The 20,036-nt window shown below is 51.5% G+C and overlaps 2 protein-coding genes across 8 annotated transcripts in view; one reads left to right on the top strand and one right to left on the bottom strand.

Moving 5' to 3' along the window:
- Positions 1 to 20,036, top strand: part of OSBP2 (oxysterol binding protein 2) — a 158,199-nt gene that overhangs the window by 135,688 nt on the left and 2,475 nt on the right. For all 4 annotated transcript variants that reach the window (XM_032883432.1, XM_032883433.1, XM_032883434.1 and 1 more), the window contains 9 exons: positions 4,945 to 5,137; positions 5,797 to 5,914; positions 8,110 to 8,161; positions 8,412 to 8,558; positions 9,655 to 9,900; positions 12,388 to 12,508; positions 12,795 to 12,898; positions 12,971 to 13,066; positions 13,148 to 13,332. In XM_032883432.1, coding sequence (XP_032739323.1) covers positions 4,945 to 5,137; positions 5,797 to 5,914; positions 8,110 to 8,161; positions 8,412 to 8,558; positions 9,655 to 9,900; positions 12,388 to 12,508; positions 12,795 to 12,898; positions 12,971 to 13,066; positions 13,148 to 13,332 — 1,262 coding nt within the window. The remainder of the gene's footprint in view (positions 1 to 4,944; positions 5,138 to 5,796; positions 5,915 to 8,109; positions 8,162 to 8,411; positions 8,559 to 9,654; positions 9,901 to 12,387; positions 12,509 to 12,794; positions 12,899 to 12,970; positions 13,067 to 13,147; positions 13,333 to 20,036) is intronic.
- Positions 18,987 to 20,036, bottom strand: part of MORC2 (MORC family CW-type zinc finger 2) — a 59,664-nt gene continuing 58,614 nt past the window's right edge. For 2 of the 4 annotated variants that reach the window (XR_004385702.1, XR_004385701.1), the window contains exons 27-28: positions 19,745 to 19,925; positions 18,987 to 19,373 (exon numbers count right to left, since the gene is read on the bottom strand). Coding sequence is in view for 2 of the 4 variants with exons in the window: in XM_032883426.1 (XP_032739317.1) it covers positions 19,845 to 19,925 (81 nt within the window). In the remaining 2 variants the exon portion in view is untranslated. Of the gene's footprint in view, positions 19,374 to 19,717; positions 19,926 to 20,036 lie in introns of those variants that run through there. The other 2 variants (XM_032883427.1, XM_032883426.1) reach the window with 2 other exon arrangements.

Below are 20,036 nucleotides of genomic sequence, written 5' to 3' on the forward strand. Positions count from 1 at the left end.
CCTGGCCCAGGGTAGGCAGCAGGCAATGCCCTTGAGGGGTCCAGAGGCTGGGCTCCTTTGTTCGGCCCATTCCTGGTGCCTTGCATCATTTAAGAGCTAATAGGTGGCGTAGGAAACCGCTCTTGCTCAGGGAAGGGCATGAGCCCTCTGAGAACTGTGGCAGAGCCTCAGGGGAAACGTGACGGTGTTCAGCGCGTGGGTCCGCCCGGCCCCTCCCTGGGGCCCCAGAAACTGCCCCCAGCCAGCCGCCTGGCGGGCCCCTGGCCTAATCCAGCTTAGTGAGCACACAGGGCACAGCCCAGCTCAGCATTCCCGGGCAATAGGATGAGGCCTGGAGAAGGCCAGCAGCAGCAGAGGAAGCCTTGGGAGTTGAGGAGGGACACCAGGTAGGCACACGGGGTGAAAGGAGTGGGGGAGCTCGCCACGGCCCATGCGGTGACCAAGGCAGTTTCTCCGCTGCAGATGACCCCCCTCCTCTAGGAGCAGCGGTAAAGGCCTTGGTCCAGCCCCAGGAGCCCCTCCATACTGGGGTGTAGCAGCCTCTGCCCTGCCCTTATCTCTAGGTGACTGCGACACTCTACGACCTTCATGTACCCAACCCAGCCACGTGAGGCCCCTGTCCTGCCCTCTGTTGCCCCACACCCTTGGTCCTTCAGGGGCAGCGAGTTGGAGGTCACCAGGTTGTCAGCCAGCAGCCCTGGCCTCTTGGGCCCTGTCCTCCGCCATAAGGACGGGTGCTGGTAACAGGTTTTGTGGAGGCACTGCTGAGTCCTGGTGCTTGAACAGGGTTATTCCTTGACATCCTTGCTAGTGAGCATCTCCGGGAGCCCAGCTCCCCTACAGGAAGGCCACGGAATCCCTCAGGGGGCATCCAGGCCATGATGCTCAGCTGTACAAAGTGGTGACAGGGCTGGTTCCATACTCTGGGAGACTGTAGATGGCGTCCACAGAGCCTGGGACTCAGGTCCTACACATGCCGCCCGGGGCCTTGAGCAAGTACCTTGGCCTCCCTGAGCCTCTGTTATAACAGGGAGCTCCGTGCTCGTAAGAATGCCCCAGGCAGCTCTGGCCCACGGCAGGGGTGCGGCATGCGGGTGGTGGGCCAGGCATCAGCATAATCAGGTGTGTTTGGGACAGAGCCAGAGGGAGGGTGACACATGCCTGGTGGGCCACATGCAGGTGGCATGGGGATGATGGGGCCCCGGGAGATGAGGCTGGAGAGGATGTGGGGCCAGGTCTGTGAGAGGCTGTCAGCTCTTCCTCGAAATACGACGAACATTCCATTTTTCCCTTGGAGAAGAAAATGGTCATTTCTAAGGCAGTGAGAGCCCAAGCCCATCAGAACCTCAGGGGTGGAAGAGAGGGAGCCTAATTCATCTTCACACTGCATTTGTCTTTCCCCCTTTGCTCTTGTGGCCAGAAAGCCCAGAGGCCACACCGAGTCCTCTGGCATGGATTCGTGGGGCATATTTACTGCCACCTCTGGCTCCTGTTTTATACTGTTGTTTGGGGCTCTCTGACCAGTCTTGTTTTAAAGGCCATGGGTTCCGTGAAAGCAGAGCGCCCGTGGATATTAAAACTCAGTGAAAGGGAGAGGATGGCAGGAGCTGTAGAGGGTCCCCAGGGAGCTGTGGAAGGCGGGTATGGGGGAGCAGAGCTGGAGGAGGGCAAGGGGGGAGGTGAGTGGCTGGGTGCTGCTTCCAGACCTTCCTGGGTGTTGGGGGGAAGGCAGGCAGCAGGCACAGACTGAGACCAGAGCAGAGCACCCACAGACTGAGAACCCGGACAGCCATGAGGCACCCACTGTGTATCCTGTCTATAAAAAGGCTGTGTGCACGGGCCAACCTAGGCCCCTGCACACTCACCTTGGGGCAGGCAGGCCTGGCTCTGTGGGGGAAGCCTTGCTCTCGGGCCTGGCCTGCTCATCCCCTTGGGCAGCCCCTTCTCCCTAGGCCTCGGGCTTACAGGGGGGCAGGGGCAGGGAGACCTGGCAAGGGGCTTCCCTATGGCAGTGCGCCCAGCACCCATGCCCACCCAGAGAAGTGAGGGCGTTCCTCCTCCACTAGCACTGGGCCCCCTTCCGACCTGCACCGCGCACCCAGCTCAATAACGCCTGGCAGGCTGCCTGGGCCATCAGTGGGTCAACCAGCACTCTTGCGGTATTGGGACTCCTTCCTGGGTCAGCAAACAGATGGCAGGATCCGAGACTGACTTGACTGGGCATGGTGGCTGAGCTCGGGACTGTGGGAAATCACGGAGGCCGTGGGCCAGGGCTCTCAAGGGAGGGGTGGATCAGAGTGGACAGAGCTCCGGGATAAGAAGCTGGGGTCCCGCTCTGTGTCTGCTACCTCTGGCCATGTGACCTCAGAGCCTGTTTCACAATCTGTGGAAGGGGGTGGGGAGCCCCTCCCCACCCATTTCACAGGACTCCTAGAAGCATCTGGAACATTTCTGAGGTGCCCAGAGGGGTCCTCTGCCCACCACGCTCCACCACTACTACTTTCTATACCCGCTGGGGCAGACCCAGCAAAGAGGAGTCTTCTAGTGTGGCCTTTGGAGACAGTGGTCATGTGTCTGCTGTCAAGGCCCCCTACACTGAGGCCTGCAGTGGTGAGGGGGGAGCAGGGACCAGGGATAAGGCCACTGCAGGACCCTGGGTGGTAAAGGCTTGGCTCCCAAGTCAAAAGCTAGGGAGTGGCAATCAGGCATGTCCTCGTCCCCAAACTGCATGATGGTCCGTGACTATAGCCCCACACCAGCAGCTGAGCCTCACAGGTCCATAATTTGCAAACTCTAGAAAGCCCCAGACCTGCAGCTGCTCCCGGTGCAGCCTCTATTTTCTCCAGAGCCTATTAAATGCATAAGGAGATTTCTCTACTCCCATCCCAACCTGTGCTGGGTCACCTGCCGGTATAAATCCCTGCCCCCTTTTGGAGAAGCTGGTTGCAGTGGCTTAGGTGTGACCAGGCAGGGACCTTTCGGGGAGAGTGGGGACGCTTCTGAATCTGAGGTGGAGTGAATACACTTCCTCCCCAGAGCCTCTCAAGGGAGCCGCAGGAACCTGAGCCTCAGTTTCCTCATATGTCAATTGGGGATGACCCCACTCCTCTGCCTTGAGGATTTTGCTGGGCCGGGGTGGACAGCGAAGCTGGGAGCCTGGGCTCTGTCAGATATTACTGTTGTGTCTCAGGACATGGGCTCAGAGGGGCTGAGTGGCTTGTGCAGTAGCCCGGGCCTTCCCATTCCGGATAGCAAGCCTTATTACTCTACCAGAGCTGGTTTCCTTGGGTCCCCATCCCATCTTTAGAATGGTGTGTGGGGGTTGGGACGCCTGGGTGGCTCAGTTGGTTGGACGACTGCCTTCGGCTCAGGTCATGATCCCGGAGTCCCGGGATCGAGTCCCGCATCGGGCTCCCAGCTCCATGGGGAGTCCGCTTCTCCCTCTGACCTTCTCCTTGCTCATGCTCTCTCTCACTGCCTCTCTCTCAAATAAATAAATAAAATCTTTAAAAAAAAAAAAAAAGAATGGTGTGTGGGGGTAAGGGGGTGTCAGGGAGGAAGCCTTGCCCAGCCCACTCCGCACGGGTGCTGGGAGGTGAGATGACAGGGAAGGCATGAGGGGGTAGGCTTGAGGAGAGAGAGAGATGCCGGCCGGGGCCTGCCGCTGGCGAGGTGCTATCCGTTCCTGCTCTCCTGAGAGGCCCCCACAGCCCCCCCTCAGCAGGGTGTTCGCTCATCCAGCGGATGCTCAGAGTAGCCGCTGAGTTTGGGGATCCATGGGATGAAGAGAAACAGGCAGCAGAGAAGCTGATCCGTAGGCATGAGATTGCGGGGGGTTGGGGTGAGTGAGTAAGTATCTCAGGAGACTTGACTGAGCCGGCTCAGGAACCTTCCCTGGAGGAGACGTGAGAGAAGTCTGAGCAGTGAGGGTGGCACCCATGCCTCTGGTGCCTCCCAGGGAGTGTCTATGAGGGCTGCTTGGCCCAGCACTCCACATCACCTCCCTGGTTCCTCCCGACAGCTGTCAGGATAGAGCTGCATTGTCCCTGTGTCACCGAAGAGGGCCTGTGTGCCCTTCTCCCTCCAGGAAAGCATGACTCCAACCCTCGGGGTCAGATAGCATGTGACGTGTATGGAAAGGGAGGGCCGGGGAGTGGTGGCCAGAGACCACCGGTGCATGTTGGACCAAGGAAACGTGTCCCTTCCTACTGCATTCAGTCCAGAAAAGGCAAACCCAGAGGTCCCCGGCTTGGCCCTCCCTGCCCGCCAGGAACAGCTGAGCCCGGGCCCTCCTCTCCACTGAGATCAGGTACAGAACGACAAACCCCTGCCTCATAAGAGTGTAGTGGGACCACCTACGGACTTGGGAAGCTGGAAAGAATCTGAATGTCAGAGTAGGCCCCAAGTCTGAAGGGGGAACCTTACTTAAAAAGCAGAGTTATGTGATATAGACTTTGAGGTAACTTTGTGGGAAGGTCTGGTCTCAATTCCCGTGCCAGATAAGACCCTTTACCTCTCTAAGCCAGGAAGTTATGGCAGAATGTGGCTTTCCTTCCTCCCATGCCACGGGCAGGGACTGGCCTGAGCACCACATAGGCCTCGGGTTCTCATAGGGACAGAGGTCGTGCTTAGGTCCGGCACATGGCGAGGATGTGGCAGCTTGGGCCCCAGCCATGTGGAAACCCAGCCTCCACCAGCCACAGCCCGGGTTTGGTGCTTCTCAGATGGAATCCTGACTATGGGATGCCCACCATGGCAGACGCCTGTCCCTGGGCTAGCTCTGAGAGAAAAGTCAGAGTCTCTACATCCCCACAGAAGCCAAGGGGGCAGCAAAGGTGTTTCTGAACACCCCAGGACTGACTGGCAGGTGGGGTGTGGGGTATGGGGCCGACAGACCCCTGCCCTGGGCCCTGTGCTCACCGGCCTCTCTGTCCCCCTCCCCAGGCCTGCAGAGACTTCTTGGAACTAGCAGAGACACACAGCCGGAAATGGCAGCGTGCCCTACAGTATGAGCAAGAACAGCGCATCCACCTGGAGGAGACCATCGAGCAGCTAGCCAAGCAGCACAACAGCCTCGAACGGGCCTTCCGTAGCGCCCCTGGCCGGGCCACCAACCCCACCAAGAGCTTCAGCGAAGGCGAGTGGGCGAGGGCCACCCAGCCTGGCTGGGTCCCTTGCTCGGGACTGCTCAGCCTCTGTTCCTTCCAATCTGTGCTCTGTCTCCGCCTCCTCCTGCCAGCTGGCTCTGCTTACATGACCCCCCCCACACCGCACCCCCAGTACACATGCCCCTTAACATGCCCACATTTGGGCCTGCCTCGGTGGCTTTGTATTTCCCACACCCACTACTGAAGGGTAATTATCTCCCTGCATTTAGGTTCCAGTTCTTATGATAAAAGTCCAGTGAGCCCAACTGTCCCTCTGTGGCAGGGCTGCCCTGGTGCCAGGTGGCAGCCCACCTGGCCTTGGGCTGGGAGTGACGGGTCCATCAGAAAGGGTAGCTAGGCCCCAGATAGACTGACCAGTGTGTTGAGCAATCTGGGGAGGCTTCCAGAAGGAGAGAGGCCTTTGAGCCAAAGCACTGAGTGGGAAGCTCATTCCAGGAAGGGGACCCAGGGCAGCCACAGCCGCGTTAATGCGGCCCAGGTGACTGAATTGGGAAAGGAATGAAGGGCTGGTGGGGTGGGGGGACAGGGTCCAAAGTGGGGAGCACCCTTTGGGCTCTGGACTTCCTCAGGCAGGTGAGTGAGTTTTCAGAGTTGCAAACTGAGGCCGCGGTTTTGCGTGTATCTGCAGGAAGCCTCTTAACTCCCAAAGGAGAGGACAGTGAGGAAGATGAAGATACCGAGTACTTCGACGCCATGGAAGACTCTACATCCTTCATCACCGTGATCACAGAGGCCAAGGAGGACAGGTGTGTTCTCCAGGCAGGACCGGCGGCCCTGGAAGGAGCCTCTCCCAGGCTTAGCCTTTCCCGCCTAGTTCTTCTTAAGCTGCACCTGTTCTTCGTACTTGGGGTTTTCTTTCAAGTCTTGCTTCACACGGTATTTTGATGATTATTATGATTGTTCTGTTCCTCAGATTTAAATGCCCACATAGAGTTTGAATCAGGGTTTCATTTTAACGGAGGCGGAGAACAGGGCCTCGGCTGGATCCAGTTCCAGCCGGAGAGGGTGGGGGTGGGGGCTGGGACCCCAGGGCCAGGTGGGAAGGCGTCTGCTGCCCTTTCTTGCCTCGGAGCTACACACAGTCCCAACCACTCCCTCCACCACACCCGTGTTCTAGAACATACAGGCCGTGCAAGAAGTCCCTTTTATTTTCTATTTCCAAGCCTCCTTTCATAAAAGTGTCCTCTTTCAGGATGTTTCTAAATACACACTAGAGCACAGCGGTAACCGGGACACTGTTGTCAGACTCTGGATCCCCAGGAAGCGCCCCCCCGCCCCCCTCCCACACCGTGGGACCGTGCTGGTGCAGGACCCGCAAAAGGGAGGAGCAGGAGCCCTGCGTGGGCAGGCTGGGTCAGAGGGCAGCATCCTGGGGCATGAACAGGGATTTGCTACAATTCGGAGTTGCCTCATTAGGACATTGCTTCAGGCCCTAGTACTGGAAGGGTCCTGAGTATGGCCGTTCTGGGGGACATGGAGGTGGCTGATGAGTTCCACCCGTGTCTGTGGCTCCTCTGTCATGGCCTGGGGAGGAGCTGCCGCTCCAAGTCCTGGGGACAGCGACATAAACGACCGCTGCCTGTGCTGCCCCCTGCACCCATCATCCCTGGGGCACAGCAGAGTCACAGAGCCTCCCATGCTCCCCCGCAGGCATGCCCTCAGGCAGGACACTCAGCCCCTCATGGATGAGGACCAGCAGGCTTCCTGGTGGCCTTATTCCCTGTGTCTGATCTACAGCTCACAGTGCACACCCCACACTGCCTTCCGTGGACTCCCTGGAGCCCAGTCCACAGAGGGGGAGGCCAGTAAAAACCCCCAGCCCCTCCTTTTTTGCCTCTGTGTACCAACATGGGTCACCACTCCATGTCCTGGTTTCTCTCAGGGCAAGGGCCTTTGGGATCTCTCTAATTCAACAGGGTGTTTCTAGTCCCTATCAACAGAGTATTTCCAACTCAATCACAGTTCATTTCCCAATAATATTTTAAAATTTGCTTGCTTATATTGCTCTCACAATGAGCTTGGCTGTTCTGAATTTCCTTTCACTTTACCACCCAGCACTGTCAACCTCATGCACCCCTCCAGCTTCCCCCCCCCCCCCCCCATACCTGGAGTCCCCAGGGGCCTGGGCTCTGCCCCCTCCTTCGTGCCCCCAACCCAGCCACCTTCCACACCTCAGCTAAAAGCCCCAGGCCTCTCTGCTGCCACCCAACCAGCAAGCAGGTGACCCCTGTGCTCGACACTCTTCATTGGCTCTCAAGGCTCCTGATGCAACCCCAAGGCCCAAACTACCACCTTCCCTGGTAGTGTAGCTCCTCTGGGCTGTAGGCAGGTCCCTTGTGTGCAATGACCCAGTGAGTCCTTCCCATTCCCTGAGGCCCTGACTGCCAAGTGCCTGCCCCTCACCCCAGCTGGCCCAGGTCACCTGTCCTCGAAGATCCCTCAGAGCTTGGGTCCTTCATCCATACCACCCCCTGCTGCTTAGCCAACCATCTCACCACAAGTATTCATAGGCACAGGCATTCATCTGACCCACTTCCTGCCCTTCTGGAACCCCAGTCTAGTGCGAGAGTCAGACCAGCAGACAGTGAGGACACAGTGGGGCCCCACAGGGCTCTAGGGGTCTCTGCCAGAGGAAATGGCCACCCTCAGCTTCCTCCGGGTCCAGGGTCTGCCAGTCCCAGGAGGGCCTGTGTGCAGGGACCTCAAGTGACTTTGCTCCGGTGTCTGCTCCTATGGCACATCAGTGGGTGGGAGCCCCTTCACTGCCCTGGGCCCCCAGTCCAGCTGAATGACCCAAACTGGGCATGTCCCATTGGAGAAGCAGCCTTGGGGTGGGCTGTCCCTTGCTTCTCACTGACGGGTCTGGGTAGAAGGTGCCCAGGTACCCAGGAGGCCTCAGGATTTGTAAATAACTTGCCTCCCCTTTTGTGTTTTCTTGCAGAAAAGCGGAGGGTGGGACCACAGGCCCAGTGGACTGGACCTCATCAGATAATGTAAGTGAGAAGGGAGACCTCAAAGGTGGCTAGAAGGCAAGCTGGCACTTTGGGCTCCAGGCCTCTGGGGCGGGCTCAGTGCCCTGGCTCCCTTCTTCCTGGTCTGACCTGTCTGCCAGCCTGCCCCTGTGCCAGCACCATGCCAGTGGCCAGCTCAGTGCTTGGACTGCATTGGATAGAGGTGAGGGCCAGGGCTGGAAGGCCCAAGGGGCTCCCTGGCCTCTGCTCACAAACACATTCTCTCTGGCAGGTGCTAGATGGTGCCTCACTTGTGCCCAAGGGTCCCCCCAAGGTCAAGAGGCGTGTCCGCATCCCTGACAAACCCAACTACAGCCTTAATCTCTGGAGCATCATGAAGAACTGCATCGGCCGGGAGCTCTCCAAGATCCCCATGCCGGTAGGGGCTGGTTCGGAGCAGCCGCCGTGGGTCCAAAGGGGGCCCTGTTTTGTGCATGGATAAGGAATGACCTCTAAGTGCCAGCAGTCTGGGTGTCATTCTTAACAACACCTGAGGGGCATGTAACAAATTATCAAATCGTGTTCAACAACATTGCCAAAATCCCGAGAGCAGAGGTCTCGGGCTCTGAGGGAAGAAGCTAAGGAGGGGCTCTGCATTGATCAGAGATGTGGGGACCCCCAGAGCACCTCTGCTCCTGACAGGGCTTCCCGATGTCCCGGCTCTCCCGATCTCATAGATGGGGAGTGGCAAGACTGGGCCTCCTGGGCCAGGAGCTATCTCTTGCACCCACTCCAGCGAGGTCACACATGGGGCTGAGGATGGAGCTAGCATTCTCGAGTCGCCAGGCTCTGATGGCATCTCCAGGGGGGAAATGTTTGGGGTTCAGGCCAGACTTGGTTTCACTGTGTGCCCCAGGACAAACCCATTCACATCTCCCGCCTCTGTGTCCACACCTGCAAAGTGGGGCAAGGAACAACGCCCACATAACAGTGTCTGGGAGGATGAAAGGGGAGAACTCAGGGCAGTCCCTGCTTGATGGCTGGCCCAGGGTCATAGCCAAGCATCACAAGGGGGGAGTGACCCTGCCCTGCCCCAAGACCAGGATGGAGGGGGCGCCGCCTATAGGAGCTTTCACCCAAAAACAGCACAAGAGCTCAGAATAGGAGGAAAACTCATTCATCCAGCCACCCACCCCTCCTGTCACTCTCTAATTCTGACTCTGTGCTGAACAAGTCAGAAACTCTGGCCTTGGTGGCCTTCACATCCTAGGAAGGGAGAGTGACAGTGACCGTAGTGACAGGGTACGAGTTACAGCAGGTCCAAAAGCCGCGAGGCTGTAGAGAAAACTGAGGGTGGAGGCAAGCACAGGGAGCTGCGCGGGTTTGGACAGGGCATTAGTCGGCGTCGGCCGAGGAACTTGACTGTGGAGGCGCCATCTGAACCGCAGTGCCCAGGACCGTCTGAGGAGAACAGGCGGGCTGGGAGGGCCCCGGGGCTGTGCCGGGAGCAGCGCCTGACCACCGCCCGTCCGTAGGTCAACTTTAACGAGCCCCTGTCCATGCTCCAGCGGCTGACGGAGGACCTGGAGTACCACCACCTGCTGGACAAGGCGGTGCACTGCACCAGCTCAGTGGAGCAGATGTGCCTGGTGGCCGCCTTTTCTGTGTCCTCCTACTCTACCACTGTGCACCGCATCGCCAAGCCCTTCAACCCCATGCTAGGGGAGACCTTTGAGCTGGACCGCCTTGACGACATGGGCCTGCGCTCCCTCTGTGAGCAGGTGAGGCCCACGCACACTCTGGCCAAGGCACTCCTGCTAGGCCCAGGGGTCCCAGGGAGACAAATGGGACACGGCCTCTGACCCTGCTGTGCCCGAGCCCACGAGGCCAAGGCAAGGTCCAGTCAGAGGCTGGGCCTCCTGCAGCAGGGGCAGACCTCCCGGAGATAGTTGGGTGAGGGCAGAGTCAGGGCTGGTGTGTGGGGAAGGGGAGGGCCCCTCCCCCTGCCAGGAACCACACAGCGGCCCTTGAGGGACAAGTGTGCGGTGCTCTCTGGGAGTCTGGGTAGACCAGAGCAGGCGAGGTAGCAGGCAGAGGGGATCCTGCACTGTGTGGGGACCCTGAGTCCTGACGGTGCAGGCCTAGAATGTGAGGAGCTTCTGGGGCCCAGCGGTCCTGCCCTGGGGGTTGGTGATGTCAGCTTGCCCCCATCGCTTCTCAATGCCTTCCCCGCCCCACAGACATGCATATTCTCCCCACGGAGCAGAGCCAAACCCGGGCCCTGGGGTCTAGGAGCCTCAGCAGCAGCATCTTAGCCTGAGCTTGTCTGAGGGGGGGTGAATCTGTCGGTGCCTCCCTGGGTGCTGGGAGGACCCAGGCAGGCGCTGCGTGAAGGTACCCAACATAGAGCTTCCCGGCTGGGCTGCTGGACATCAGCTGCCGGCCAGGCACTATTCGGGGCCCGGGGGGGAGCTCCAAAAGCAGACATTTCGCAGTCTGGTGGCTAGTTGAAAAGGCGTGCTGTGGCGGCAGTGTAGCCCTACACAAAGCCAGTTACAAGTAGAGCACAGGCTGCTTAGAAAGTAGAGCCTGGGTATTTGCAAATGCTTTGGATGTAGGGAGAGAGGGCCAGGGAGGAGGAAGGGAGGTAAGGGAAGGCAGCAAGGACGACCCTAGCATTCTTGGCCTGAACTACTGAGTGAATTCCCTTCTTCATTCAGTAGAGTTGACCAAGTGCCCCCAAGGCGCCAGGTGCTATACAGGCAGCTGGGAAGTGAGCGGATGGGGTGCCTATTCTCCTGAAGGGGGCAGTGCGGAACAGGTGCTGTGTAAGTGGATGGTTCTTTCACCTTTAGAAAGCTGGCTGGAGCCAAAATCGAGGGAGAAAGGAGCACAGGTCGGAGAGGAAATGGGCGGGCAGCCTGAGGCTTCGGGTTTCAGTCTGTGTGGCAGGTAGAGAGGGTCCTGACACCTGCTTTTCTTTATGTGCCCCCTGCAGCGGAGAGTAAAGCTATAGATGCTTTGCGCCACCCACTGTGGCCTGTGAGGGAGAGGGGCAGATTCAAGACGCATTTTGAAGAAAGAACAGCCAGGATTTGCTAAGGGTTAGAGAAGGAACACAAGAAAGAGGGCCAGGGATGACTCTCAAGCATTTGATGTGAGCAGCTGTTAAGACTAGATCATCGGCCTGAGCAGGAGGCCAGGACACAGAGTGCCAGGGCCAGCCCCTCGGGGTCACATCCCTAGGTGTGCCAGTATGGTGGGCTCTAGGGCATGTGGGGCCCTAGCCGTGGGTGACAAGGAATGGGGGGTGGGTTTGACCTGTGATCCTGAGACCAGAAAGGCCTTGAGGTGCCACTTACAGGGATAGGAGACAATGAGAGATGCAGAAGGGAGTGACAGGCACTCTGGTCAGTCCAAACAGCCACCTGTGTGGGAGCGTCCAGTGGGCAGTTGGGTGGCAGGGCGGCAGTCCCAGCGCAAGTCTGGGCCTGGAAACTGGGTGACCCAGGTGACCCAGCGAGGAGGTGCCTTAGAGAGGGAGGAAGCTGGGGAGAGGCTGAGCCCCAGGACCCTCCGACCACAGGGCCACAGAAATGAGGAAGAATAAACAAGGGGAAATTGACAGGGGCTTGCTGGCAGGTGAGACAGCAGTCAGGGGTGCCCAGTGCCGTGAGAGGAGGGGGGAGGTATGGCAGGCCCCGGGGTCCGTGCAGAGCTTGCTGTGCCACCCCCTGCGGCCGGGGCAGGACACTGATATGGCCTCCTGCTCTAGAGCCATGCTGGCCAGGAGGGAGGCAGGGCCCAGCTCTGCCCCTCAGTTCAAGTGGCTTCCCCAGCCTGAGCCCCCTGTGCAACATGGCACAGTAGGGGGCAGCCCTTTGCAGATGAGTTGGGGGGCTAACTGGGGAGTTGGCAGAGAAGCCCTAGCTAGAGCGTCACACTTCACTTCCTAGCCCTCAGCACAGCTTGTCACAGGGGCCCCCTTGAGGCCAAGCTCTGTCATCACCCCATTTCGGAGCCCAAGCCTGGCATAGAGATGCCTTGGTCCTCTTCCCCTGACCACAGCAAGCCCAGGACAGCCGCCCAGGCCAGTCCCACGGCCAACCCTTGCTTTTCCATCAGAGCACCATCTTTCCTGGGGGCCTGCTCCCAGGGCCATGGAGCCAGTCATGCTGAGCACAGGGCAGGCGGTCCCCACAGCTGGCTGGGGAGCAGGCCTGAGCCCATGTCCAGCAGACACTCATGTCCTTTGGGTCTGGTCTCAGGTGAGCCACCACCCACCATCAGCCGCACACTACGTGTTTTCCAAGCATGGCTGGAGCCTCTGGCAGGAGATCACCATCTCTAGCAAGTTCCGGGGAAAATACCTCTCCATCATGCCGCTAGGTGAGCTGGAGCCCTGTGCTTTCCCAGGATAGAAAGCCTTTCTGGATAAGTGGGAGGGTTTTACCAACACAGAAGCCACCTTGGGGCCTCTAGGAGTGACATTAGTCTCTCTGCAAATCTGCTCCCCACCTCCCCAGGCTTCCTGGATGCCTCCCCAGCCTATGCCCTGTCCCCAGTCTACATGAATACTGCTTCCAATTGTCAGGACCCTGGGACCGTGGGCAGACAGGCTCGCTGGGGTCTAGCATGGCAAGCCATGACTTCTGACCCTATATCTGGCCTCCAGGTGCCATCCACTTAGAATTCCAGGCCAGTGGGAATCACTACGTGTGGAGGAAGAGCACCTCAACTGTGCATAACATCATTGTGGGCAAGCTCTGGATTGACCAGGTCAGGTGGTACCCTCAGGGAGGGGGCGTGTGGCCTAGAGGTGGGGCACTGACCACTAACCTTCCTCACCAGACCGGGGACATCGAGATTGTAAACCATAAGACCCAGGACCGGTGCCAGCTGAAGTTCTTGCCCTATAGCTACTTCTCCAAAGAGGTAGCCCGGAAGGTAAGCAAGGCTACCTCTCAGAGTCATGGGAGGGGCCTGGAGTGGGGCGTGTGCCTGTGCTGATCCTGCCCATGTCCACAGGTGACAGGAGTGGTAAGTGACAGCCAGGGCAAAGCCCACTACGTGCTGTCAGGTTCATGGGATGAACAGATGGAGTGCGCCAAGATCGTGCAAAGCAGCCCCAGCAGCCCCAGCTCAGATGGGAAGCAGAAGACCGTGTACCAGACGCTGCCAGCGAAGCTGCTGTGGAAGAAGTACCCGCTGCCGTGAGTGGGGCTGAGGGCGGGTAAAGAGCAGGCAGGGAGAAGGAGGCAGAGGCAGTGGGGCCTAAGGCAGGCAGGGGAGCCTGGCCAGCCAGGCAAGAAGTGAGCGGCAGACACTGAGGTGAGGGTGGTTCTGTCCACACGTAGGCAGAGACCATGTTCTGCAGCTGACATCCCAATGTGGCTGTATCAGGTGGTAGCCGATTCCTATGCAGACTTTAAACAGGCTGATAAAGACAGAGTCCCCATAGTCCAAGGAAGGAAAACCAATGTGAAAATCAAGGCAAGGAACAGAAAACTATAAAACGTGGCACAGCAGGTTCCAGAGAGAACAAAACAAAGGAAAAATTAAGAGTGGCACAGCAGGTTCCAGAGAGAGCAAAACAAAGGAAAAATTAAGCAACTGAACTTGAGAACTCCGATTGGGAAGGTTTAATAAACTCCATCAACGGAATATAGGTCAGAAGGAATAAACCCTTCAGATAGAGAGACAAAACCTGGAAAAGATAAAAAGCCAACAGAGAGAAAGCTTACCACCTAGTGACCCAGAATGACTCCTGGAGCAGCATCGCCAGCAGCCCCGGGAGCCCATAAAGACCCCAAGGGTAGCTGTGTGCACATCAGGTTTGAGAGCAGGGTCTAGTGCACTTCTAGTCAGGAGTCTAGAAGGAAAGAGAACATATCTGAAGAGCAAACAGCAGAGAATCTTCCACACCAAATCTGTACAGTGGAACTATTGAAACTAAATCAAAGAGAAAATATTAAGCAGCCAGTTGTGAAAAAGACTTGTATGAGTTTCTGAGGAATAGCAAACAGACAGCGGTCTCTTCCTCAGCAATGATGGAAGCTTGAAGATGGTCAAATGAGATCTTACATGTGCAGAAAGACTCACTGCCGGCCGACAATGATACACCCAGGGAGAACACATTTACAGAGTGTTGAAATGTTTTGTTTTCAGACTATTAAAAACTCATTTTGCCACCAGCAGACCCACATTAAAGGATATACCTCCTGCAGAAGGAAAGTGATCCCAGATGGAAGATCTGAGATGTATGAGTGAATGAAGAACAAAAACTACGTGAACCTAAGTGAACAGTAAATAAACAAGAATAGTGATGTCTTTCAGGTTTTAGAATCTAAACATAAAATACAACTGTGTGATCACATAAGTCGGAAGAAGGATAAATGGAAGGAAACTTCTCAAAGGCCATTGTGCTACCCAAGAAGGTGGTCAAGATGTATGTTAACTTTTGGCTGTGTGAAGTCTGCATTCCTAGAACCACCACTAAAATAATGTTTAACTGGAATCCCAGAAGGAAAAGAAAGAAAGAAAAATGGAGAGGAGAGAGAAATAGTTAAATAATGGAAACAAATTTCCCAGAACAAAAACAAGGAGATGGGAGACCTTGGGCTGAAGGGTCTGTAGAATTCCAGAAACAAGAGATAAAGAAAAGCTTTCACTTAGATCATACTATAGAGAAAATTAAAAATGCCAAGGAGAAAATTCTAGTAGCTTCCAGAGAGGAGTATAAGAAGATTACAATTAAGGATAAAGAATCAGATTGACAATCAGAAAGATTGACATCTTTCAATAGCCAGTGTTTGGAGTAATATTTTCAAGGTAATGAAGAAAACAAAATTAGAAGACTAAGATTTTTATCCAGCCAAGCTATCATTTAATAATGAGGACATAACAACAACAAAATGTCATCAAGCAAAGAGTCTCAGAAGGTTTGCCACACAAAACCCACAATGAAAATGGTATTAGACATAGTAGTTCATTTATTTATTTATTTATTAGAGAGAGAATGCAGGAGAGCACAAGCGGTGGGGGCGGGGGGGCGGGGAGGTGAGAGACAATCTTAACCAGGCTACACACACCCAGTGCTTGGCTGACATGGGGCTCGATCTTACGACCCTGAGATCATGTGAGATCATGACCTGAGCTGAAATCAAGAGTTGGATGCTTAACCAACTGAGCCACCCAGGTGCCCCTAGACATAGTACTTTAAAAGGGGAGAAAAAAATCCAGAAGTTGCTGTAAAAGACATAATAGGACATAAACATTGTGTTTTTGGAGTGGTTTTTTTTTTTAAACAATGACTGAGACCAAAGGCAAAGAGAAAATAGTCCTAAATAATGCAGAATTTAAGGTGTAAATAATGTTAACACGTCAGGATATGAGGAGAGTTGAAAAGGACACCAAGGGATGAGAAGGATTGCTAAGTTCTTATTAGAAGGAAGAGACAAATATAAGATGTTAGAATAGTAAGAAAAGACTAAGAAGAAAAAGGACAAATAAAAACAATAAATCAACACAGTAGGAATAGGTCCAAACATAAATAAAAGTAGATGAAACTCACCAGTCAAAAAACAAAATACTGACTGGATTTTTAAAAAATCCAGATATATACACCTTCTAAGAGATGTAAAAAACAAAGACATGCAAAGGTTGAAAGTGAAAGACATACCATGGGAATACTAACTGGAAAAGCTACAATAGCTATATTAATATCAGTTAAAATAGACTTGAATAAGACAAAAGCATTATTAGGGATGAAAGAGTTGCTACATGATAAAAGTTCTTCAAGAAGATAAGGAGTTTCACTATGCATGTAATGAAACAGCCTCAAAAATAAACAAAGCGTATATTGATGTAAAGGGAGAAACTGGTAAATCCATCACCATGTGGGAGATAGAGAGACTTCAACACACCTTTCTCACTTGGTGATCAGTCAAGGGCGGCGGGGAGAGAATCAACAAGGATCTGAGGAGATCAGAACAACACAGGATGTCCACACACTTGAAGTTGCAACAATCAAAGAACATACTTTTTACCCAGTGGACATGGAATGTATGCAAAGATCTATCATGTACTGAACCTTAGAGAAAACTCAACAAATTTAGAGGGTAGCATACAGACCACATCCATGATAAGACAATTAAGTCAGAAGTTATGAACAAGATGACAAAAAATCCCCACGTGTTTGGAAAAAATTGTTAAGTTGCTAAATAACTCATGGGTAAAATAATAAATGAGGATGAATATGTAAAAATACCTAAAATTGGGGCACATGGGGGCTCAGTCAGTTAAGCATCTGCTTTCAGCTCAGGTCATAATCCCAGGGTCCTGGGATTGAGCTTTGCATCTGGCTCCCTGCTCAGTGGGGAACCTGCTTCTGCCTCTACCCCCTCCTCTGTTCTCTCTCAAATAAATAAATAAAATCTTAAAATAAAATAAAATACCTAAAATTGAGTGAGAATGGATGTAACAAAGTTAATGCTTTAAAGGAAACAGATTTTCTTAAATAAGCTCATTCATTTTGAGACTATTTCTTTTTTTTTTTATAAAGATTTTATTTATTTATTTGACAGACAGATATCACAAGTAGGCAGAGAGGAGGGCAGAGAGAGAGGGAGGAAGCAGGCTCCCTGCTGAGCAGAGAGCCCGATGTGGGGCTTGATCCCAGGACCCTGAGATCATGACCTGAGCCGAAGGCAGAGGCTTTAACCCACTGAGCCACCCAGGCGCCCCTTGAGACTATTTCTTTTCTGAGTTTCTAGTCTAAGAAATTAGAGAAAGGTCAACATATAAACCAGAAGAAAGAAAAAAAATGACTTTAAAAATAAGAGCAGAGATTAGTAAAATAGAAAAAAATGAAATAGAGAAGTTTAAAAAGCCAAAAGTTGATTCTTTGAGGAAAAAAAAAAACTGACAGAAAACTACTGGCAAGACTTATCAAGAGAGAATATAGAAATAAACATTATTAATGAAGAGTTTAATATGACATGCAAAGTACTAAGAATTAAAATTCAGATGAGAACAAATTCTTAGAAAGATATAACAAGAACTGAGTCTAAAAGAAATGAAAAGTATGACTAGTCCTATAATCAAAGAAACTGAAGTAGTTTAAAAATTCCCAAAAGGAAAACACAAAGCCCAGATAATTTTGTAGGTAAATTCTACCAAATTTTCAAGAAATATATTATCCCAATAGTATATAAAATCTTTTAGATCAAAGGAAAAGAAAAAATGCTCTCCTTTCTTATGCATGAGGCCAGGATAACCCTGATGTCAAACCAAGCTAAAAGAGCCGTAGGAAAATTAAAGTTCTGCCCTATTTCACTTATGAATATATAACCAAAATTCCAAAACAAGACATTAGAAAATCCAACAGTGTATAAGAAAGAAAACATTCATCATCAATCCTGTTGCATTTATCATGGGCATGCAAAGATGATTTTATATTAGAAAATACACAAATTAATTCATCACATTAATAAATCTCAGTAGATTCAGAAAAAGCATTTTAGGTGTCTTAGTACAAGGTTAATGTGCAAAAAGTCAGTTGCATTTCTACACACTAAAAAAAAAAACCTAGAAAATACAATTATTGTATCAGAGAACAATTTTGTATCAGAAAACAATTATTGTATCAGAGAATATCAAGGACCTTGTAATAAATCTTATATTCAGGACTTCTTTAGAGAAAATTATAAAACTTTACTGAGATATTAAAGAAGAGCTAAATCAATGGAGAAAGACACAATGTTCATAAATAGAAAGATTTATTATTACAAAGATGTTATCATCTAAAGAGATCAAACAAAATCCCAATAGTGATTTTCATTGCTTGATAATAGTGATTTTTAAATTTTTAAAAGGGCCAGAATTTTCTTACAAAGATTTTATTTATTTATTTATTTATTAGAGAGAGGGAGTACATGAGGGAGAGAGAAGGGGCACAGGGAGAGGGAGAAGCAGACTCCCCGCTGAGCAGGGAACCTGATGTGGGGCTTAGTTCCATGACTCTGGGATCATGACCTGAGCCAAAGACAGATGCTTAACCAACTGAGCCAGCCAGGGGCCCCAGGGCCAGACTATTTCTGAAGAACAACAGAGAAATAAGGACTAACCCTGCTAGATATTGGGACTTATTTTGAAGCTCCAATAAAACAATGAGCCTTGAAACAGACCCAAGGATGTATATATCTTTGGCATATAACAAAGGTGACATGAGATCATGTGGAAAGATGGCACTGTTCACTAAAAGGACTTGGTAAAATGGTTAAACATATGGAAAAAGATTAACTGAATCTCTCCCTTACATTAAAACAGAAATTGACTTCAGGCAAAGCTCTTAGAAAAGTATTAAGCTTGATTTGCTGTTAAACAACAAGTTAAACTCTAAGAAGAAAATGCTGATGAGTATCTTTTACACCTTAAGGAAATAGATCTTAAGACACAGAACCCCACAGATGCATGCAACTATATTAAAATTTTTTTCTTATTTTTTTCTAAGATTTTATTTATTTGACAGAGAAAGACACAGTGAGAGAAGAAACACAAGCAGGGGCAATGAGAAAGGGAGAAACAGGTTTCTTGCCGAGCAAGGAGCCCTATGCGGGGCTCCATCCCAAGACCCTGGGATCATGACCTGAGCTGAAAGCAGATGGTTAATGACTAAGCCACCCAGGCGCCCCTCTTTTTTTCCTTAGAAGAAGTTTTGCTCTTTAAGAGACAATTTAAAGAAAGTGTACATACACATTTAAAGAAAAGGCAATATATAAGCTTGCAGAAGATAATCACAATACTTAATACCTGACAACAGATCAGTATTGAGAATTTGGCCACGATTAAAAATAATAACTAAAAAAAAAAATCAAGAATACCTCATCCATGAACAAAGCAAAACAGTCTGGCAGAAAAAGTGCAAGAGTCACAAGCAAGAATTTCACATGAGAGCAAATACACATAACCAGTCATCATATAAAATGATCAACATCATTGGTAATCAGGGAAATGCAAATCAAAATCACAATGAGACCATTTTGCCTTCATTTAATTAAGAAAAAATGAAAAAGTCTGACAGTATCAAGTGTTGAAGAAGATACAGATCCACAACATTTCTTATGCATCACTGGTGTGAATTGAATTGGTGCAACCACATTGAAAAGCAGGTTGGCCTTACTTCCTAAAGAAGAATATTGCAGACTCTATGGCCCAGCAGTTCCACTTCTAGGTATATACTCAAGAGAAATTCCTGCAAATGTACAATGAGAAACATGCATAAGATTACTCCAAACCCAAAACTTGTAATCAGCACAGATTTATTGAATGAATAACTGTGGTATTATTTCACAGAAAGGAATATTACACAGTAGTTGAAACTAATGAACCACAGAAACAAGCAACAAAATAAATTTTGGCAGCATAATATTAAGAAAAAAAAAAGCAAGTCCCAGAAGGTTACATACATCATTATTCTTTTTATACAGTTAAAAACAAATATGTAAATATATGTATATGAATACACACACATACATATACATTTAAGACTATGTAAAGATGCAATAAAATTAGATTAAAAGGTAAGCAAGGGACTGATGAACCAGGAGTCTTGCTGACAGCTACCTGAGAAGGGGATAGATTGGTGAGTTTTCCATATGGTTAGATGTAGGTTTTGTCAGGATTCTACATTTTGCGTAGAGGTTCTTCTGGTGGTCAGTTTGCACTAAAACAAGCAGGTCATGCAAGGACCAATAAAAAGAGGGTGTTGTGTAGTAAGGATCATGACTAATCCAAAGCTGTGTACCTGAGATCCAAAAAAGGAGAACAAAAAGAAAAAACAAAATAAGATAGATTTAAATCCAACATATCAGTAATTACATTAATTGCTCCCATTACAGGTATAAGATTTCAGATA

This window comes from Lontra canadensis, unplaced genomic scaffold, assembly GCF_010015895.1.
Source record: "Lontra canadensis isolate GAN:19392208 unplaced genomic scaffold, GSC_riverotter_1.0 scaffold87, whole genome shotgun sequence".
NCBI classification, from domain to species: Eukaryota; Metazoa; Chordata; class Mammalia; order Carnivora; family Mustelidae; genus Lontra; species Lontra canadensis.